The sequence below is a fragment of the Eumetopias jubatus genome, unplaced genomic scaffold, assembly GCF_037043125.1.
Source record: "Eumetopias jubatus isolate StellerSeaLion01/CBP00866 unplaced genomic scaffold, mEumJub1_p1.0 scaffold_8, whole genome shotgun sequence".
Lineage (NCBI taxonomy): Eukaryota > Metazoa > Chordata > Mammalia > Carnivora > Otariidae > Eumetopias > Eumetopias jubatus.
The window spans coordinates 74,197,282-74,215,544 of record NW_028274814.1 but is presented as its reverse complement, the minus strand read 5'-3'; the positions used below and the strand labels follow the sequence as shown (position 1 = coordinate 74,215,544).

Genomic DNA, 18,263 nt, shown 5'->3' with positions numbered 1-18,263 from the left:
ACTTCTAGGGTCAGAATAATTATTTCACTCTGTTATAGCATGCACTGCTACACGTGAGTAAAATGATGCTAGACTACTTCTCATCCCTTTATATGTAACCTATTATTTCCCTCTGGAAGATATTAAGATTTGTATTTTATACTTATTGTGAAATTTTACAGTGTGTATTTAGATGTGAGTCTTTGTTTTGTTCATTTGTGAGGCAGTGTTGTATATGGAGTAAGGGTTTGATCTCTGTATCTAGGGTGTCTGGTTCAAATTCCAGTTTTATTTTTCAGTAGTCTTGGAGAAAATTACTTAAATTCTCTTAGAAATTACTTGCCTACATTTATTCCTCTTTAAAATGGGGAACATAATATTTCCTACTTCATGGGACAGCTGTCAGCACTAAGTGAAATATATAGGTAAATTGCAAGGAACAGTGTCTGCTACATAGTAAGCCATCAATAAGTATTGGCTATCAGGTCACTATTCATTAACTGGAGACCTTGGTTTGGGGCCTTTTAATCTGAGGACTCTATAGTGAAGAGTTCTTATGGTTGTTTCTAAAGATATTTTTCTCCCATTGACTTTTCTATTTTCTTGGTATGAATTTTGTCTTTAATCAGAAGCTGGACCTTTTAGGTTAGAGCTCTTTGCTTTTTTTCTATCATATTTTTCATCTATTTTGTATATGTTATACTTTTCAAGAGACTACTTCTACTTGATCTTCCAAGCCTTATATTACATTTTAAATTTTTTCAGCTATCGTATTTTTAATTTCCAAGAACTCTTCCTTATTTTCTGAATATTCCTTTTTTTTATAGTACAGTGTCCTTTTTTTATGGATGAAATATTCTCTCAAATCTACTTGAAGATATCAATAAGAAATGTTTTAAGTTCTGTCCTATAAATTATTTCTGTTTCCTTCAGGGTCAGTTTTTCTGATGGTATATCTTGATTTTTCTAATAACCAAGTAAATGTTATATGCTTTTCTTAAGTATTTATTGTCCCTTGAATTCACATTAATGTTTAAGAGTGAATAAACAGAAAAACTGATTATGAGCTTTGATATGAAGTTTAAGTTTGTTGACTGGTAGACTTATAATAGGTGCGCTAAAAGAGAACCAATTTTGTTCTGTTTTGTTTTTATAATTTGAGATCTCTAAATGCTGAAGTGAAGGGACTTTGTTCCGAAGGATGATAACTCCTATATTAGCTGCCCAGTTTCTTCCAGATATTTTATCTATTTCCTTTACAGAAGAACCATCCATTCTGGCTTTAAGGGTGATTGCTTTTTCCCAGCAGTCTGCTCAAGTGGGAGGAGGTAGATGGGTTGATTATTCATCAGTAGACTTTTAATTAAACCAGCTGCTTTCAACTCCATGTCTCACATTAGCTTAACATGGTATTTCACGTCTCTTTGGAATTCTTCAGGGAGTCTCATCACCTGTAGCACCCCATTACTACATATATATTCTAGGCTGTGTCTGCCTTTGCTCTGACTATACCACTTCACCTATATTCTATTTTCCAAGGAAAGACAAAAACTTACTGAATTTTCTTTTCTGCTGGTGGTGTTTTTCCTTTTGCCTTTGTTTATATAATCATCACGTTGTACACTTTAAATATCTTACAATTCTATTCGTCCATTATATCTCCATAAAATTGGAAAAAATAAAATTGTTTTTTTAGAAAGGGAGGCAAAAACATATATTTAGGAATAAATCCTGGGAAATATGCATAAGACATCCTTTCAGAAAACTATAGACTATAAAAATTATTAGATAAAGAGGAAATATATCATGCATCTGCATTAAAAGATTCAAAAATGTAAAGATGTCAGATCAATCCATAGAATCAATTCAGACTTTCCCCTCCCCCGTTTTTTGTTTTGTTTATTTTTTGGTGAGAAATTCACAAAGTGATAGATGAAAAGCTCAAAGAATCAAGATACTTTTGAAAAGCAGGGGGAAGAGAGAGGAAGAATTGAAGTTATTCTAATTAAGTCAGAGTAATATTCACAAATTTAGGCACCACACCCCATCCCTAAAGAAACCTTATGATAGTTGCTATTAAGGCAAAACACAAGGAACACATAGGAGAAAGCACAAAAAACAATGAGCGCTAGGAGATCTAACATAGCCTTTGGAGTCAAGGAAGGTTTTCCCAAAGGAAATTAATTTTAATATGAGACAGAGACAGGTGAAAAATCATTAACTAACTGGATAAGGCAATGAGAAAGAGAGAGGAGCCTTCTAAGTAGTAGGAGCAGCATAGGTGAAGATGGAAGGAAAAAAAAGAAACACTAAGACCCCAGGAACCACAAGAAAAATTAGGTTGTCTTGATCTTCTTTCTCTGTATGGTATGTCCCCGGACATATGTAGTGTGAAATTGGCCAGTCTTACACCAACACAGGGAACATGAGAGGGCTTTGTACACTGACTGAAGATAAGCATTTGAGAAAAATATGCTTCCTTATCCCTATTTCCACTGTTTTTTCCCTCAAGTCTTTATTACCTTTTCTCCTAGATCATGATATACATCCTCATAAGGATATGAGACTGCCCTTAGTTTTGCCCAGTCCCATCTGTCCAACATAGATATGCTACCCTGTTCCTCCCAAAGTATGGCTTAGATCAATCACATCACTCTACAGATAAAGACTCTTCAGTGGTTCCTGATTGCCCACAGAAGAAAAGACGTTCTCTGATCTAAACCCTACTTGTAAAACTGTATTTTCCTCTGCTCCTTTCCAAGTAATCAAATGACATAAGTGAGCATGCTTTGTAAACTATTAAGGCTTATTTCAGAGGTGCAGGTGGAATTTATACATATTAATAGCCTGTATAAGCCAGGTACCACTCCCATGAGGCCTTGTATAGTTAACGGTAGGAAACAGCAAACTAGTAACAGAGAGAATTATTTCTTGTTCAAAACCAGAAAACTCAGAGAGATTTGGCAAAATATTCAAAGTTACATATCTAACAAGCCAAAGAGCTGGAATTCACTCACATTAAGATATACACTGCAATATCTCAAAGCGGAAGCTGTTTCTGCAAGTGATGGTCTTGAGAAGCAGCCTAATGTGGGAAAGAGAGCACTGAATGTGGCAGTTGAGAGGGTTCAGGTCTGTTGTGTGAGCTTGGGCAATGTATTTGTTCTCATGGCTTCTTTGTGACATAGGAGTAAGAATATCTCACATGGCTGTAGTGAGGACTAAATGATATGATGATATTGTTAAGTGTTTTGTATTTGTATTTGTATTAATGCATTTTTGAGAGCAGTCATTAACTTCCTGATCATGAGCTATAAGGTAATGAAAATAATTTTCACTAAATCTGCAACGTTATTGCCCAACTTGTGAAGAGGATTTTATGGTTTTCCAAGTTTATTTACATATGTTGTCCTGTTTTATTTTCAAAAAAATGATATGAAAAAATCAATCTTATGAAAGTTTGGACAGTATTTTATATCCTGATCTGGTGTAGTTATTAAAAACAACATAATGCTTAAATGAGTTTGCATACCTTGAACACTCAACTAAATGTTAAAAGCAGACTCCCCAGAAGCTCAACAAGAGATGGAGGGAAATGACCTTGTGATTAAAAAAAAATGCTGCAGATAATCTAGAAAACTAATAATCCACATGTGGGTAATCAAGAGTTGATCTAATTGTTTTCAGGATGTTTAATTGCCTGCTGTTTATCAATATAATTTAACTGCCAGTGCACAGGACAGTGATATAAATAGTCCAAGTACTATTTTTTATGAGAAATGATGTTAGGTTTTTTATTAATGATAAAGAGGATGAAAGACAGAACTCTCATTATTTGACTTTGCCATTAAAAACAATGTGCTCATTTTAAAGAAGAACTGGATTTTCATCTGTATATAGAGCAGCAACTAATCAGTTTCCTCTTAGCTTAAAAGAGAGCAGGTTAAACTAATGAGCAGGGTCTGTTTTAGGCATGCGTGATTCTAGACATTTGCACATTTTTATTCTTAGTTATGTTGTTATGATAGAAATAACTTTTACTGTGTATGAGAATAAAGTTGCTTATCACTCAAGTGTCTCATTCTGTAACTATATTTAATTTTACAAGGAAATAATTTACCATTGTCTGAAGTGACCCTTTAAATGCTGATGGCAACAGCCATTTTCAGTTGAAAGCAGTGGTCCGTGTGACATTCTAGAAGGCATCCATTCCTTTGTTGTCATACCTGAGGGAGACAAAGAAAACAAGACACTGACATGTGTGAGCTTTTTTTTCATATATTTTTCTGCTCGTTGGTTTGTTTTTAATGATTCACCTCAAAACATATGTGCTTTCTATTCTAGAAAATCTATCCTCAACAGTGCCTTCCACTTTTATTATCTAAGTCGATTTTGGTCCCTGGATTATGACCATTGTTCATGACTGCTGTTGGATGGCTAAATATTATTTGGAGTTTGGATTCTCTGTGCTCTGGGACAGCATTTTAATATCACTAGCTGACCTTTCCAAATGTTGCTACTGAGGAAGTTTTAATTGTCCCTAGGGAACTGGGAACTAGTTCCTTTCTAAGAATATGTAATGAAATCATAGGTTTTCATAAAATGTATTTTTAGTTTTCTATATAATGTACCTACAGAGTACAGAATTAAGGTCCTTATAATCAAGACTAAATCATATGAGCTTATACATTCTATAGTAATCTTTTTGAATACTTTTATTCATTTCGGAAGGTAATTTGTTCAAACCTGGTAGTTCTCATTTGGAATGAAATAATATTTTTCTCTCCTAGGTCTGCTGTTCCCTGTGTATCTAACTCAATTAGATAATACAAAGTTTGGGTTTTAGCTGATCAAAAGAAAATACCCAAGAAATTAATTCTTTGAAATTTTGTCTTTACTGTTTTCTATATGAATCACAATATATGCATATTTGAAAATGCACAGCACAATGTGTGTCATTTATATGAAAACTCAGTAATACTCAAATTTGTGTATAGATAAAATAAACTTACTTTTTTTTTTAAAGTTTTTATTTGACAGAGAGAGAGAGCACAAGCAGGGGAAGTGGCAGGCAGAGGGAGAAGCAGACTCCCCACGGAGCAGGGAGCCCAATGCGGGGCTCGATCCCAGAAGCCTGGGATCATGACCCGAGCTGAAAGCAGCCGCTTAACCGACTGAGCCACCCAGGCGCCCCAAAATATACTTACTTCTTAAATTGTGGATCAGATCTCCATTCTTCACTTACTAAATATTTACTGAATAAGAACATACATACCATCAAAGAGCTTACAGATGAAGCTATTTGTTTTAGCTTTGGCTTTAATTAGAACCATGAGCCAAACAAACATGCCTTCTGGTGGGAAGTGCATACTTTGGTGATTCAAGGACACTCATTTTCTGCTGACTTTCACCAAAGTAGCAAAGTTTGCATACACAAATCAATATTAGCAGGAGCATGAAAGAGTAAAATGAAGTACTACATATTATCTGGCTAGTTTTTCTTCACTATCCTAAATAATAGCAAGTATATAATTTGAAGCATGACATAGACATCCTAAGTATTTTATAAATTGAGTCATATTTTAAAGGAATTAAGGTATTTCACTACATGAAGAATTACTCAGCAAATCCTTCTGAAATGTGAGTAATTGCTCCATACTGTATTTTGTTTTCAAAACTTTAGCCATTTATATACCAGCTTCATCATTTTTGTTATATTCATATAATGTTTATACCAATATTTACTTAATATTGTTTCTGTAATATCTCTCACTTTTTAAATTTAAATATAATTTCACCACAGTACTATTAGTATCACTTGCTATAAATGGAAAATTTCAGAAATATAAATACATAGCTATTAAAATCCTGTTTTATCACCTAAATAACATGCCACTGGTGGCAGACATATGACTTGTTGGGAATCACTGTCCCATATGATTGTAAATTCAGATTTTTATAAGTTTAATTCTCTTAAAGCACAATTTAGATGTATATTAATCTCAGTGAGGGCAGAAGTTATTTCTACTTTGTGCTTCCTTGTTTCCCCAGTACTTAGTACTTGGCGCATAATAGGCATTCAATAAAAACTGAATGACAAATTAATGAGTAGTGCATATATTTGTATATTCATCCTCTAAAATACTACTTAGTAGTAATAAATAATAACACAAACAGGAAATGAAAGTACATTTTTTAAAAAAAGGAAAATACATTTTGTGCAGCATATGTTTGTATCCCCAGTCTTTAGAACATGAAGTAATATAATGCATAGCATTCTTATTAAACTTTAATGAGCATGTTTGTAGCTCAGGGAAGGGTGCTGTAATGTAGGAGAGAGGAGTGAGCACAAGGCAGTAGGGAGTGGGTCTAGCAATTGGGAAGAGTGAGGAGAGAAAGTAAATGAGAAGTAAAAATTGAAATATATATCGATGTCATGAGATCCAAGCTAACCCCACAACTGTGTTCAGGCAATAAAAAAGGACTAAATTAAAGGCTAAATATACATGTGAAAGTTGTTTCAGTGGAGAAGGATCTGTTCCATTAAAAGTTACTTGCAAACCACCAACACCAATGACCAGATTCTTCTAAAATGAGATACTCTACAACATCCCCCTCATGGACTTTCTTCCAATAAACTCACTTCTAAAGCTGAAATCCCAACCTGTTTTCTTTTGTCCATGCACTTAAGAAATGACTTAATCAATTTTCTGCATCATTTGGGTTAGAAGAAAAGACTGTATTAAGCTGAAATGAGCGTAGCATTTTAGCCCCATTTATAATTGGAGATTCATCAGTTAGGGAGGCACCCGAAATACAAATAGGCTGTTTCATAAAGGCTAGGAGGCCTCCGTAAATGGAAGCAATCCACATCTGCTATTTGTCAAGAAGTCAGTGGTTAGCTGATTTGACCACTAACAATTATTTTGACAATAGGAATTACTGACATTAGGAACTAACCCTTCTGAAGAGGAATTACAGAGGCAAAAGCATTCTTAGTTCAGAAATGATGTTAAAATTTTGCAATGATATTATATATATAATTACCAAATACACACACACACACACACACACACACACACACACACACACACATATATTGGCCTATTACCTAATCTAAGAGAATGGTTTGTGCCTTGTTTTAGTGAAGGGACTCTGGGCTTGTCAAGAAGTAAATGAGTGATGGCTTATTTCTCTTTAAAAAAAAACTATTTATTGATTTATTCAAAAAATTTGTCTTTCAAAATTGGATAGAGAAAATGAGAAATTTAAAAAAGAAAATGAAAGGAATATATACTTCCAAGAATTTGGAGTTAAATGACACTGAAGTAGGAAGGAAGTAGATTCTGTGGAGCTGAAGTGGACTGTCTTCAGCTGAGGGAAGACTCTAAAAAGCAGCAGGCCTTCCCTTCAACATGAAGGACACCGTCATGCCTGGTCACTGCAGCAGGGACTTCGATGAGGTGTAGGAAGCGTATAAGAAAGGGCTATCCAATGTTGGTGAGTGGAATCTTCAGTCACGGCATAGGGCTGTCAAGATGGAAGTAGGGCTCATGTGGATACTTTTGGCAGCTATGATGATGTGCTACCATCTTATCATTTACGAGGGTCTGAGTCAATCAGAGCACTCAGAAGAAGGGGGCACTCTGTAAGGCAACTCCAGTAATTATTTTTTCCTCTATGAGCAAAGGAAGAGACTTGGATTGGTGCTGGATGTTCTCATCATTAACAGACTGAATGAGTAAACCCATAGCATCAGATAAGATTTTTAAATGGCAGCGTGCCATTTGACCCAAAAAGGAGAATAAAGGGCTCACACTATTTGGGAGTAGTAATAAACCATTGGAAGAAATGTGAGACTGAAGATACCTAGCTCTCTTTGTTTAGACAGTTTTCCGATTTCAGCCTGTGTCTGCTTGTATGAAAGAACACACATCTGAAAGTCAGGTGACCTTGGTTAAATTCTATAATTTCCTTTTGCCTCATTTTTCTTTCATATGTTCAATACGCTATCTACCTGGCAAGATTTTTTTTTTTGAGGGTTGAATGAGGTAATATATGTGAAACCCATTAAAAAGTGACATCAATGGTATATATTCTCGAAAGTATAAAGCATGTTGTTATTGCTACTGGATATGAATGAGATTTTAGTCAGGGTGGGTAGGTTATGTTTATAGTAGCAAAAGATCCTAAAATCGCAATGGCTTAAAGCAAAAAGCTTGATTTCTTGCTCATACTCCATGTCCATCCCGACTAGGGGAGGAATATGCCCTACATCACCCTCACTCAGGGACTCAGGCTGATATTTAGAGCCCCTGGAGACTGCCAGTCATTGTGATGGGGAAGGGTACATGTGAATCACAGGCTGCATCTTAAAGTGACACATGCCACTTCCTAATTGGCTTCATGCATTCACATGGCAATCCTAGCTTGTGTCCAGAAGAAGAACGAGAAATATATGGTGAGCAGCACTAATGACTCTCATAGATTGTTTCTCTTCTTTTTATCCATTTTGGATGACTTCTGCAACAGAGAGGCCATCTAGCTGTCTCTCCTGTTACTAATACCACTACCTTCTTTCTGTATAGCTTTCAACAACCAAGTAGACATTCTTGAGTTTCTCTTTCCTCAGTTTTAAGGATTTGCTGGCACTAAAACATCTAGTAGCTGTCTAGCAGAATATTTTCCGTTTGGGGCAGAGAAAAGCAGCAATTACATAACATCCCGTTTTTGTTTTCTTTGCCAAACAGACATTGACGAGTGTTCTGATGGCTTTGTTCAGTGTGACAGTCGTGCTAACTGCATTAACCTGCCCGGATGGTACCACTGTGAGTGCAGAGATGGCTACCATGACAATGGGATGTTTTCACCAAGTGGAGAATCCTGTGAAGGTCAGTACAAAGAGAAGAACTAGAGTTTAAGAACACCTTTTGAACTTGAAGAATATGCAGTAAGGTGTAAGTAGTAGACATTGATCTAATGTTTAAGTTATTGGTGATTTTTGCTGTTTATACAAGGATGATTGGGAACATGTTATGGTCTAAGCTTTGCTTGCTAATTATGATAATTAATTGATCTTTAGATGTTTAAAATTTGTGACACTAAACCAGTTCTCTATGGATATTTGCAACTGTTGAAGGGTGTTTTTAGGATGAAAAAACCCACAGTATCAGATAAGATTTTTGAATGGCAGCAGGCAAAAAGCTGACCCGAAAAGAGCTAGAAAAACTAGGTGAGGCAAGCAAGATAGAAGGAAAATAGAGGGAGAGGAAATATGATAATGATATGGCCAAGGATAATATTCACAGTACGTGCTACTCTGGGCTCTTCTTAATGTATCACTTGGCTGGCAAAGTCAGAGCTGTTTAGTGCATGTTGAATGTTAGATACAGAATGTTGGCTTCGGAGGAGATTTCAATCTCATAGGAGTGGAAAATTTAATCAGGTCATATTTAATTACTTACCATTAATTTTGAATTATTTTCAGTGGATTGACAAACAACTCTGCCTCTCTGTAGCCCCTGTTAAAGGGCATGGTTTTTAGAAAGCAGGCAGGCTATACAAAGCTTCATGAATAATTGCCAGGGAAACCACCCAGACTGAAAGGATTTGCCATCAGAAGTTTGGCACAGGAACGGAACACAGAGCAAACCTCAAGAAGTTATAATTTTCTCCATTTGTATTTACACCTTCATATATTAACAACCTGAGAGAATAATGTGACTAAAATGACACAGCAGTGAAAGCCTTGGAGAATCTAACTTAACAGTACTTGACACCTAAATGATAAGCTGTCTTTTATTCTTGGACCTCAAAGTGTTTTCACACAGAGAAAAGTGAAGCAGACTTGGGTGGTGGATGTTTCCAGTGCACTTTGCACTTTGCTGGCAGCTGCAGAGCTCTGGGCCTTAAGCAGAGGGTTCATCTAGATTTTTTTGCATGGGAAGGGGAATGCTGTTGCCTTACCAGGAGGTAAAACCTGGCATTTGCAAATAACCACTTAACTGTGGTCTGAGGGCTTTGCCTTGCCTTCCTGAACGTCCCGGAGTGAATCCTTCCGGCCCTGTAGAGAATGCCGGGAACCATGGATTGCACATCAAGAGGCAAATCAGTGTGATTTTCACTTCCATGATAAACTACTTTTTTCATGGGGAAGAAGTCTACTTTTTTTGTTTGTTTAAAACTGCTACCTTTTTGTTAAGATTGTCTTTTACTTTAAGTTATACACACAAAGAATGAATATAAGCTGATTATCAATAATTCAAGTCACACACAAATACATAGATTAAAACTGAAAATGCATCTTAATTTCATCCTTCCCCTTCGCGATCCATTCCGCTTCCCCAGGGGAAACCTGTGTTTCGTTTTGCCCGGTACCCTTGCACACCCTTTCTGTGCATCAGAATGTGAAGAGAAAAAACACATACCTCTGCTGACTATCTCACTTTACATTTGCAGTGGTACTCGCTATCTTTGAAGTTTATGACTGCAAATCTCAAGAGGGCTGTCTTAGTTATCTATTGATGCATAACAAATTACTCCCAAAACTTAGCAGCTAAAAACAACAAAAATTATCTGACAGTTTCTGTGGGTGAGGAATCTGTGCACAGTTTAGCTGGAGGCCTCTGGGTTCACAGTTTCTCATGAGGTTGCAGTCAAGTTGTTGGTCAGGCATGTGGTTTCATCTTGTAGACTTGTCTGGGGTGGGAGTGGGGGGAGGGGCTCGGGGAGACTCTGCTTCCAAGATGGCTCATGTGGCTCTTGGCAGGCCTGGTTTCCTTAACACAGGAACCACTTCCCAGGGCTGCCTCAAGACATGGGAGCTGGCTTCCCCGAGAGTAAGAAATCCAAGCAGAGTCAGTGCTCATGGTCTTTTTATAACTTAATTGCAGATGTGCCATTTCATCCGTTCCTTGCATTCTGTTTGTTAGAAGTGAGTCGGTAGGTCTAGCCAGCCCACGTTCAAGGGCATGAAGAGTAAATGGTGAGGCTCACTGGGGACTAGCTTATAGGCTTCCTCCTGCAAGGGCCATCTGCTTTGCCCAGCATTACAATTATATTCCCTTAGTTACTTTCCCCTGCAACTCTCCAATCCAGCCATTTCATACCTTCTCTAATCTCCTCCAGTCTTAGGTACCACTTCCTTCCTCTTCACTCTGTTGATGGCCCTGTGGTTTATTTAACCAAGGAAACAGAGGCTATACTATTGCCCCAGGAGCTATACTAGATTTACTGTGATTTATATCTGTAACTGCTGCTTTCCCTTCCCTCCTGTTTCACTGAATCAAGTTTCATTTCTCCCATCAAAAATTAAACACTCCATGGTACCTTACGACTCACCCCCTCTCACCTGCTTGAGGTCTTTGCCTTTGCACTTTCCACTTTCTCTTCCATATGATAAATACTCTTTGTCTGCTGCATCATTCTCATCAGCATACAAACAGCCTGGAGTAGCACCCATCTTTAAAAAAATAAAATAAAAACAAGCAAAAAAGTAAAAAAAAAAAAAGTAACTTCCCTTGATATCACCTGATTGTTCAAACATTTCCCCCATTTTTCTGCTCCCTTGTAGAACAGAACTCTTTGAAAGAGTTTTTTATATTTGTTATCTCCATTCTCTTGCTTCCAACAACACTTTAGTCCCACTGCCCCACTGAATGCTTTCCTTTCAAGATTACTAACAATTTCCATCTTGCCAAATCCACCACTCAGTTACTGTCTCTTTGCTTGACAACTCAAGCATTTGAGCTAGTCGATCTTGTCTTCCTCTCAGAACAACTTTCTTCACTTGGCTTTGGGGACTACACTCTCTCCTGTCTTTCTCTTACCCTATAGGCCTCTCCTTTCCCTCTCCAGAGGACTACATGTTCAAGCACCAGAGGGCGGTTGGCAATCTTCTCTATCCATTCTCAAACTAAATCAACCAGTTCCATAGTTTAAAATGCTATTTATATATTGCTATTTCAGACCTTTTCCCTAGTTGTAGATGCATATATCTCGTTGCCTACTGGGTGTCTAACTTGGATTTCCTAAAGACAACTCAGACTTAATGACTAAAATACAACTCTTGATCTACTCTGTAATTCCTACAGGCCCCAAAACATAGTTGTGCAGACCAACATTTTGGAGTCACTGTTTCTTTCTTTTCTTTGTACTCATAGCCAATATATCAACAAGTCTCATAAATTTTGATTTTAAAATATATTCCCAGTCTTAACCATTTCTCACCATGTCTATTGTTACCATGTTGGTCTAAGCCATCATTATCTTCTGTCTGGACTAGTGTCGCTTTCTCCAAACTGGTCTCCCTACTTCCACCCTTGACTCCCTTAGAGTCTCTTTTTTTCTATAGCACTCAGGATGATTTCTTAAAAACAGAAGTAGTAAGAGCATGCTCCAATTTTGTTCCAGTGCCTGGAGCCTTTCCATCTCTCTTCAGAGTAAAATCCAAACCCCAACAATGGCTTACAAGGGTCTGCATGATATGGGGTACTTGGCTTTCTTGCCATTTTACAAATATGCCAAACTGGTTCCCTTCTCATATGCTCTTCTTTTTGTTTGGAATGTCTTTCTCCAGATCTTTGCATTTTTCTTTCCTATAATTCAGATTTCCTCCAAAATGGCTTCTCCTGTACTCCCGACTTAAAACAGCATCCTTCTCTGACACTCTTCATTTACCTTGCTTTACTTTTCTTCATAGAAATTATAAGTTCTCCTGAAATGATTGCATATATTATGTGTTTACTTGCTTATTATCTTCTATAGAATGTAAGCTTGAAGAGTCATAGATTTTTTTGTGCTTGTCAACTACCAGTGTCTAGGACAGTGCTTGTCACATTGTAGATAATGTATTGATTTGTCCACTGGAAAAGATTGAGACGGATAAAAATTGAGATAGATACATAGATACATAATATTTAATCAGAAGTACATTAGGAACATAACCTCTGTTAGAAGTAGATATGTAGTAAGTTATATAGTAGATATAGTCCTGTGTTAGAATTAAATATATAAAGTAGTGATCAGGACAGAATGAAAAAACATAATTAGTGCACTCATGAGTGTTCAGAAAGTAACAAGGAAAATTAAACTAGGCATTAAAATAACACATGATAAAGATGAAGATGGGGTACTAAAGGATTGTATGAGATGCTTATGCAAAACAGACTTTTCAAGGAAATTCTTTAAACACAGAAACAGCGGGAAATCTTGTTTGTTTTTTTTTTTTCAATACAACTCTGGAAAGATGACTCTACTGTTATCTTCCATAGAATTTGTAATGATTATGAGAAAAACCTATGACTTTTTCAGAAGACAATGTGCTCTGAAGAATTCCTTAAAAAAAACAAACAGTATTATAAAAAAAAATACTAAAATGCTTCTTCTAAACACCTATCCATTTGCTATAATTTCAGTGATTTGTAGAATTATAATATTAGTATTTAGAAGGATACAGTTTTAAGAGTATGATTATATCTGAGCAGGTGCCATTTTTCTGTTGCTAAAAAAGAGGCATTTCAAAGTGGACAAGGTCACAGCAGTAGGTTCACAATTACTCTGAAGACATGTGTGAATATATTTGGAGACATGAATAAATAACTGTGCACTGTTTCACTACTTTTCAGGCTGCAGTTGAATAATCTACAACATGAGTGTTTATAAGCTGCATTCATACAAATTATATGCTGTTTTGCTCATTCATTTATCTCAGAGGTATAGATATTTAATTCCCAGATAATGTGCCTGAGTACCATTTTCCTTTTCCATGTCATCATTTCTACTATGCCTGAAAATATGTCTCTCTCTGAGAATAAAGCCTAGTATTTTTTTCACACAAGGATATTTTATTTACATGCCCACTTCCCCCTCCCTCCGCCATTGCTTTAATTTCTGGATTATTTTTAAGCTTGGTGAGGTTTTTGGACTTGTAAGACCAAAAAAGTAATGTTTATAGGATAGCATCTTTACAAGCCAAATATTGTAAATTCTTAACCTAAATCAAGAAAAAGGACCAAAATGAAGTGAATCCAATTCACCTCAACAAGTAGTTCCAAGTACCTGACGGGATTTGCCAGGCATCTGCTGCATAGGAACATGAAGGAGGTGGGGCCACTGCTCTCAGTGGGTGGAAGAGAGATGTACCACAACTGTCACACAAGAGAGAGTGTAGTGACTTTCTTAATAGAGGAGAAAGCTACAAGGCTGAAAATAACAAATACTTGAGAAAAATATAAATTTAGAGCTGTTAGGGGAAAAAAGAAGAAATGATTTCCTGTTTGGGAACAAGAAAGGCTTGAGTGTCAAGCATTTGTATTAGGACTTTGAGTATAATGTGATTATTGGCAAGTTAAGAAAGGGAAAGAGAGATAAACAAAAGAAGTAGCTTTAAATGCCTTTCTAAGAAGTTTGAACTTGACTCTAAAGGACTATTTTTGAGAAAGGAAATGATGAAAATATAGCTTCACCAAATCCATATTTGGGTCCAGTTCTATATTCTCAACTCCAGACCCATATATCCAACTATTTACTGGACAGCTCTACTTGGAAGCCCAGAGGAAAGTGTAATTCAACATGTCCTAAACTAACTCATGCCTTTCCTCATACTGCCACCCACTTTCACTCCACAGCGAAATCTTGCTCTTCTTTCTCTAAATAGCATCAGCCAAATTTTCCAAGCCAGAAATCTAAACATCATTCAGGACCACTTCCTCTCCCTAATCTTTGAAGCTAACAAATCACTAAGCTGCTTTACCTTTGTTTTTTCTATTTGGGAAGATTCTCTCCCCGTCGTTTCTTTCTGTGCGTCTCTCCACTGCTAACGGTCAGTACAGCCCTGTGCTTAAGAGCACAGACTTTAAGTCTGACTGCTTGGATTCTCGCCTGGACGCTTTGTACCTTGCTAGACCTTGGGAAAGTTATGCAACATTTCTATGCTGCAACTTCCTGATCTATAAAATGGGGAGAATAACTGTACCCTCCAGTTGTGAGGATTAAATGAATCATATGAAAGCACTTAGAATTGGGCACATACCAACCACTATGTAAGTTTTTGCTTTTATTATATGACCATTGCTTGCCTGGACTACGGAAATAGCCTATTAACTGATCTCCTGGCTATGAATTCTAATCCACTCAAATCCCTTTTCCAAAATGAAGCAAAAGGAATCTTTCTAAAAAAAAAAAAATCTGATTATGATTTTTTTTGCAATTCCCTAAAATGACATTTTATTGTCTTTATCATCAAGTACAAATTTCTTTTTTTTTTATGATTTATTTATTTGAGAGAGAGAGAGAATATGCAGGGGAGGAGCAGAGGGAGAGGGAGAGGGAGAGAGAAACTCAAGCAGACTCCACACTGAGTGTGGAGCCCAATGCTAGGCTCAATCTCATGACCCATGAGATCATGACCCATGAGATTGTGACCTGAGCCGAAACGAAGAGTCAAATGTTTAACTGACTATGCCACCCAGGTGCCCCTAGGTGAAGTTCAGATTTCTTAACATGACCTTTACTTGGGCCCTGAGTACCTCTTCAGCTCACTGTCTAACTACTCTGTTCCTCTTGGACATTCAACTCATTCCTTCTAACACGTCTTGCTGACTCTAAACTTTGGCCTTTCAAGTACACTCATATCTCTGCCTAGACCACTCTTTACCTCCTCTAGCTTGGCCAAATCTTATTCATAGTTTAATTGCCACTAGATGTGTATGTGGGCAGGAGAAAAATCCAGAAAGAGCTACCAATGTGATAGGAAGCAAGTAAAGAAAATTTATTAGGGAAGGAGAATGAACTGCATAAATGCTACTGCTAGATAAGTTAGATCTGAAATGAGACTTGGCCATTGGATTTAGCAACATTATTTCTTCAATAACTCACTAAAGGAGTTATCAGTATTTTTAAAGTTGGAATTTTTATATATCATAGTAGGTTTTTCAAAGCAGAATATACACTCCTTGTGTATATTTAATTTAGGAATTTTACATTATAATGAAACTATATGTAACAATGAATTCCAAAACTCTGTACTACCATTCAATTGAGAATAGTCTCTGCATTGGGAAACCAGTGTAGATAACAAGCAGCAGGCGGGGGGAGGGGGATGAATTCAAATTAATTCAAATCCCATTGTATAGCAGAAGGTAATCATTGGTTCATAATGATTTTCTGCCTACACATTTCTCCAGGTATGACAAGTACATATCAACCATTGTTGTAAGTAACTTATTACTCTAATTCTTTATTGTAAACGTACTTCATTTCAGAGCACATGTTCCTTTTGTGGCTGGACACCTCTTCTTTGTCTTCTACAGCAAATCCAAGGATTATCTCTGCCTTTAAGAAAAAAAATGCATTACCTGACAGCAGAGCTTTTATTTTAAATGTCAAGCAAAATGAAATGATTATAAAAATCCAGTCATTGCCATTAATGGAATAATATTTGTATAGTGGATATTTAAAGGGTTATGTAGTAAGAAATATTTGTACAGTTTGTGGTCAAAGAGACCAAATAACTATGGTTAATGTTTTTCCTGTTTAGTATAGTTCCTAATTATAATAATATTTAATAGGAAATGAAGATCAAGTCATCAATATACCTTATTATTCTGAATAGATTACATATAGAGCTATTTTATAAAATTTTATAAAATTTCATTTCTTGTTCCTCTTTCTCTAAATAGCATCAGCCAAATTTCTCTGATCTGAAAAAAATATATATATCTATTTATATATAATTGTTATTTATATATAATTTATATATATATCAATGTTTAAAAATGTGAAATATATCCTCATGCTCGCTAACAGTTCTGCTTTTGATCATACTCTATAATTATAAACTGTATTATCCTTGACAAATCAGGCTATAATAATGTGTTCACTATAGTTATAACAAAAATCTTTTCAGCCATCGTGTCAATTCATTGGTTTTGTTGAGGTGTAATTGATCAAAATCAAGGCAAATAGAGAGAAATATATCATATAGCTTATTTTGATGAATGCGTATATGACAGAACTTAATATTTAAGAATTTAAATATGGCTAAAATATAACCTTGACTAGGCCACATCTTCTGTAATGTTGAAACCAAACCATGTAAGATACATATCTACTAAAGTCTATCTTTAAAATTTTCTAAGAAAATCATGGGGCACCTGGGTGGCTCAGTCGTTAAGCGTCTGCCTTCAGCTCAGGTCATGGTCCCAGGGTCCTGGGATCGAGCCCCACATCGGGCTCCCTGCTCCGCCAGAAGCCTGCTTCTCCCTCTCCCCCCCCCCCCGCTTGTGTTCCTGCTCTTGCCCCCACTCTGTCAAATAAATAAATAAATAAACTCTTAAAAAAATAAAATAAAATAAAATGTTCTAAGAAAATCAGTATACAGTTCCCCTGGTGAAAAGCTGTCCATTCCATCTTCTCTCTAACCCACTTCTTCTGCTGTGATTTAATTCTTTCTTTCTTGACCTTTACTCGGAGGAAACAGATGAAGTAGGAGATAACTGCTTACTGCCACTCATACAATATCCCTGAAATGTATTTGGGCTTGTGACCTTTAAATTATGGGGCTAAACAAAATGAATCACATCTCTTCTTATGGACCTGATCTGTGGGTCAAGATATGTTTGCTTTTCATCTGTATGAAAATGCTGTAGGTTCTGATTGCCATGAACTAGGTGAGGTCAGGTGAGGAATGGGTCCTTGACAGTTGAGTCAGGCAGGAGCCAAAACGATCGTCTGAAATGGAAAAGTTAAGAAGTGGGAGATGATTTGTGAGTGAGATGGTAATTGCTGGTGGTCCCTCGCCCTCTGTGGTGGTGGGGGGCAGTGTGTGAGGACAGTACGAAAATGCCTGACTATGGGAAGAATGCCCTCACCTGGGCGAAACCCTGGGAGGAGCTTACATAGGGGTTACAGGTGGATGCTTGAAGCTGAATAAAATGCCTCGGAGGCCCCATGCCATTTCATCTCCCACTAAGAAAGGATTTGGGGTAAGCACCATTTTAACATTTGAGGATGATTTTCCCAATAAAAACTCATAGGCACTTTTAGGATTTCAACTGCCACTGCTTTTTGTTTCATAGATTGAGTTCTCTTCTTACTTTCAAAAAATATAAGTGTTCCATAAAGCCTAATGGTATTTACAGAGATACAAAAGTTGAGAATCTAACCAAGGTTATCTGGTGTTTGAGGTCAAGCATGATAATGTTTTCCTGTGAAATCCCTAGATCATTAACATTGCTTTAGTCAGCATTTAATAGGAAATGCACACCAGTAAGATGAAAATTAAT

The 18,263-nt window shown here is 36.6% G+C and overlaps 1 protein-coding gene across 1 annotated transcript in view; it reads left to right on the top strand.

Annotated features, from left to right (window-relative positions):
* NELL2 (neural EGFL like 2) overlaps window positions 1-18,263 on the top strand; it is a 323,780-nt gene that overhangs the window by 292,267 nt on the left and 13,250 nt on the right. Inside the window, exon 17 of the mRNA XM_028123096.2 lies at window positions 8,730-8,870. Within this exon, the coding sequence (XP_027978897.1) occupies window positions 8,730-8,870 (141 nt within the window). The remainder of the gene's footprint in view (window positions 1-8,729; window positions 8,871-18,263) is intronic.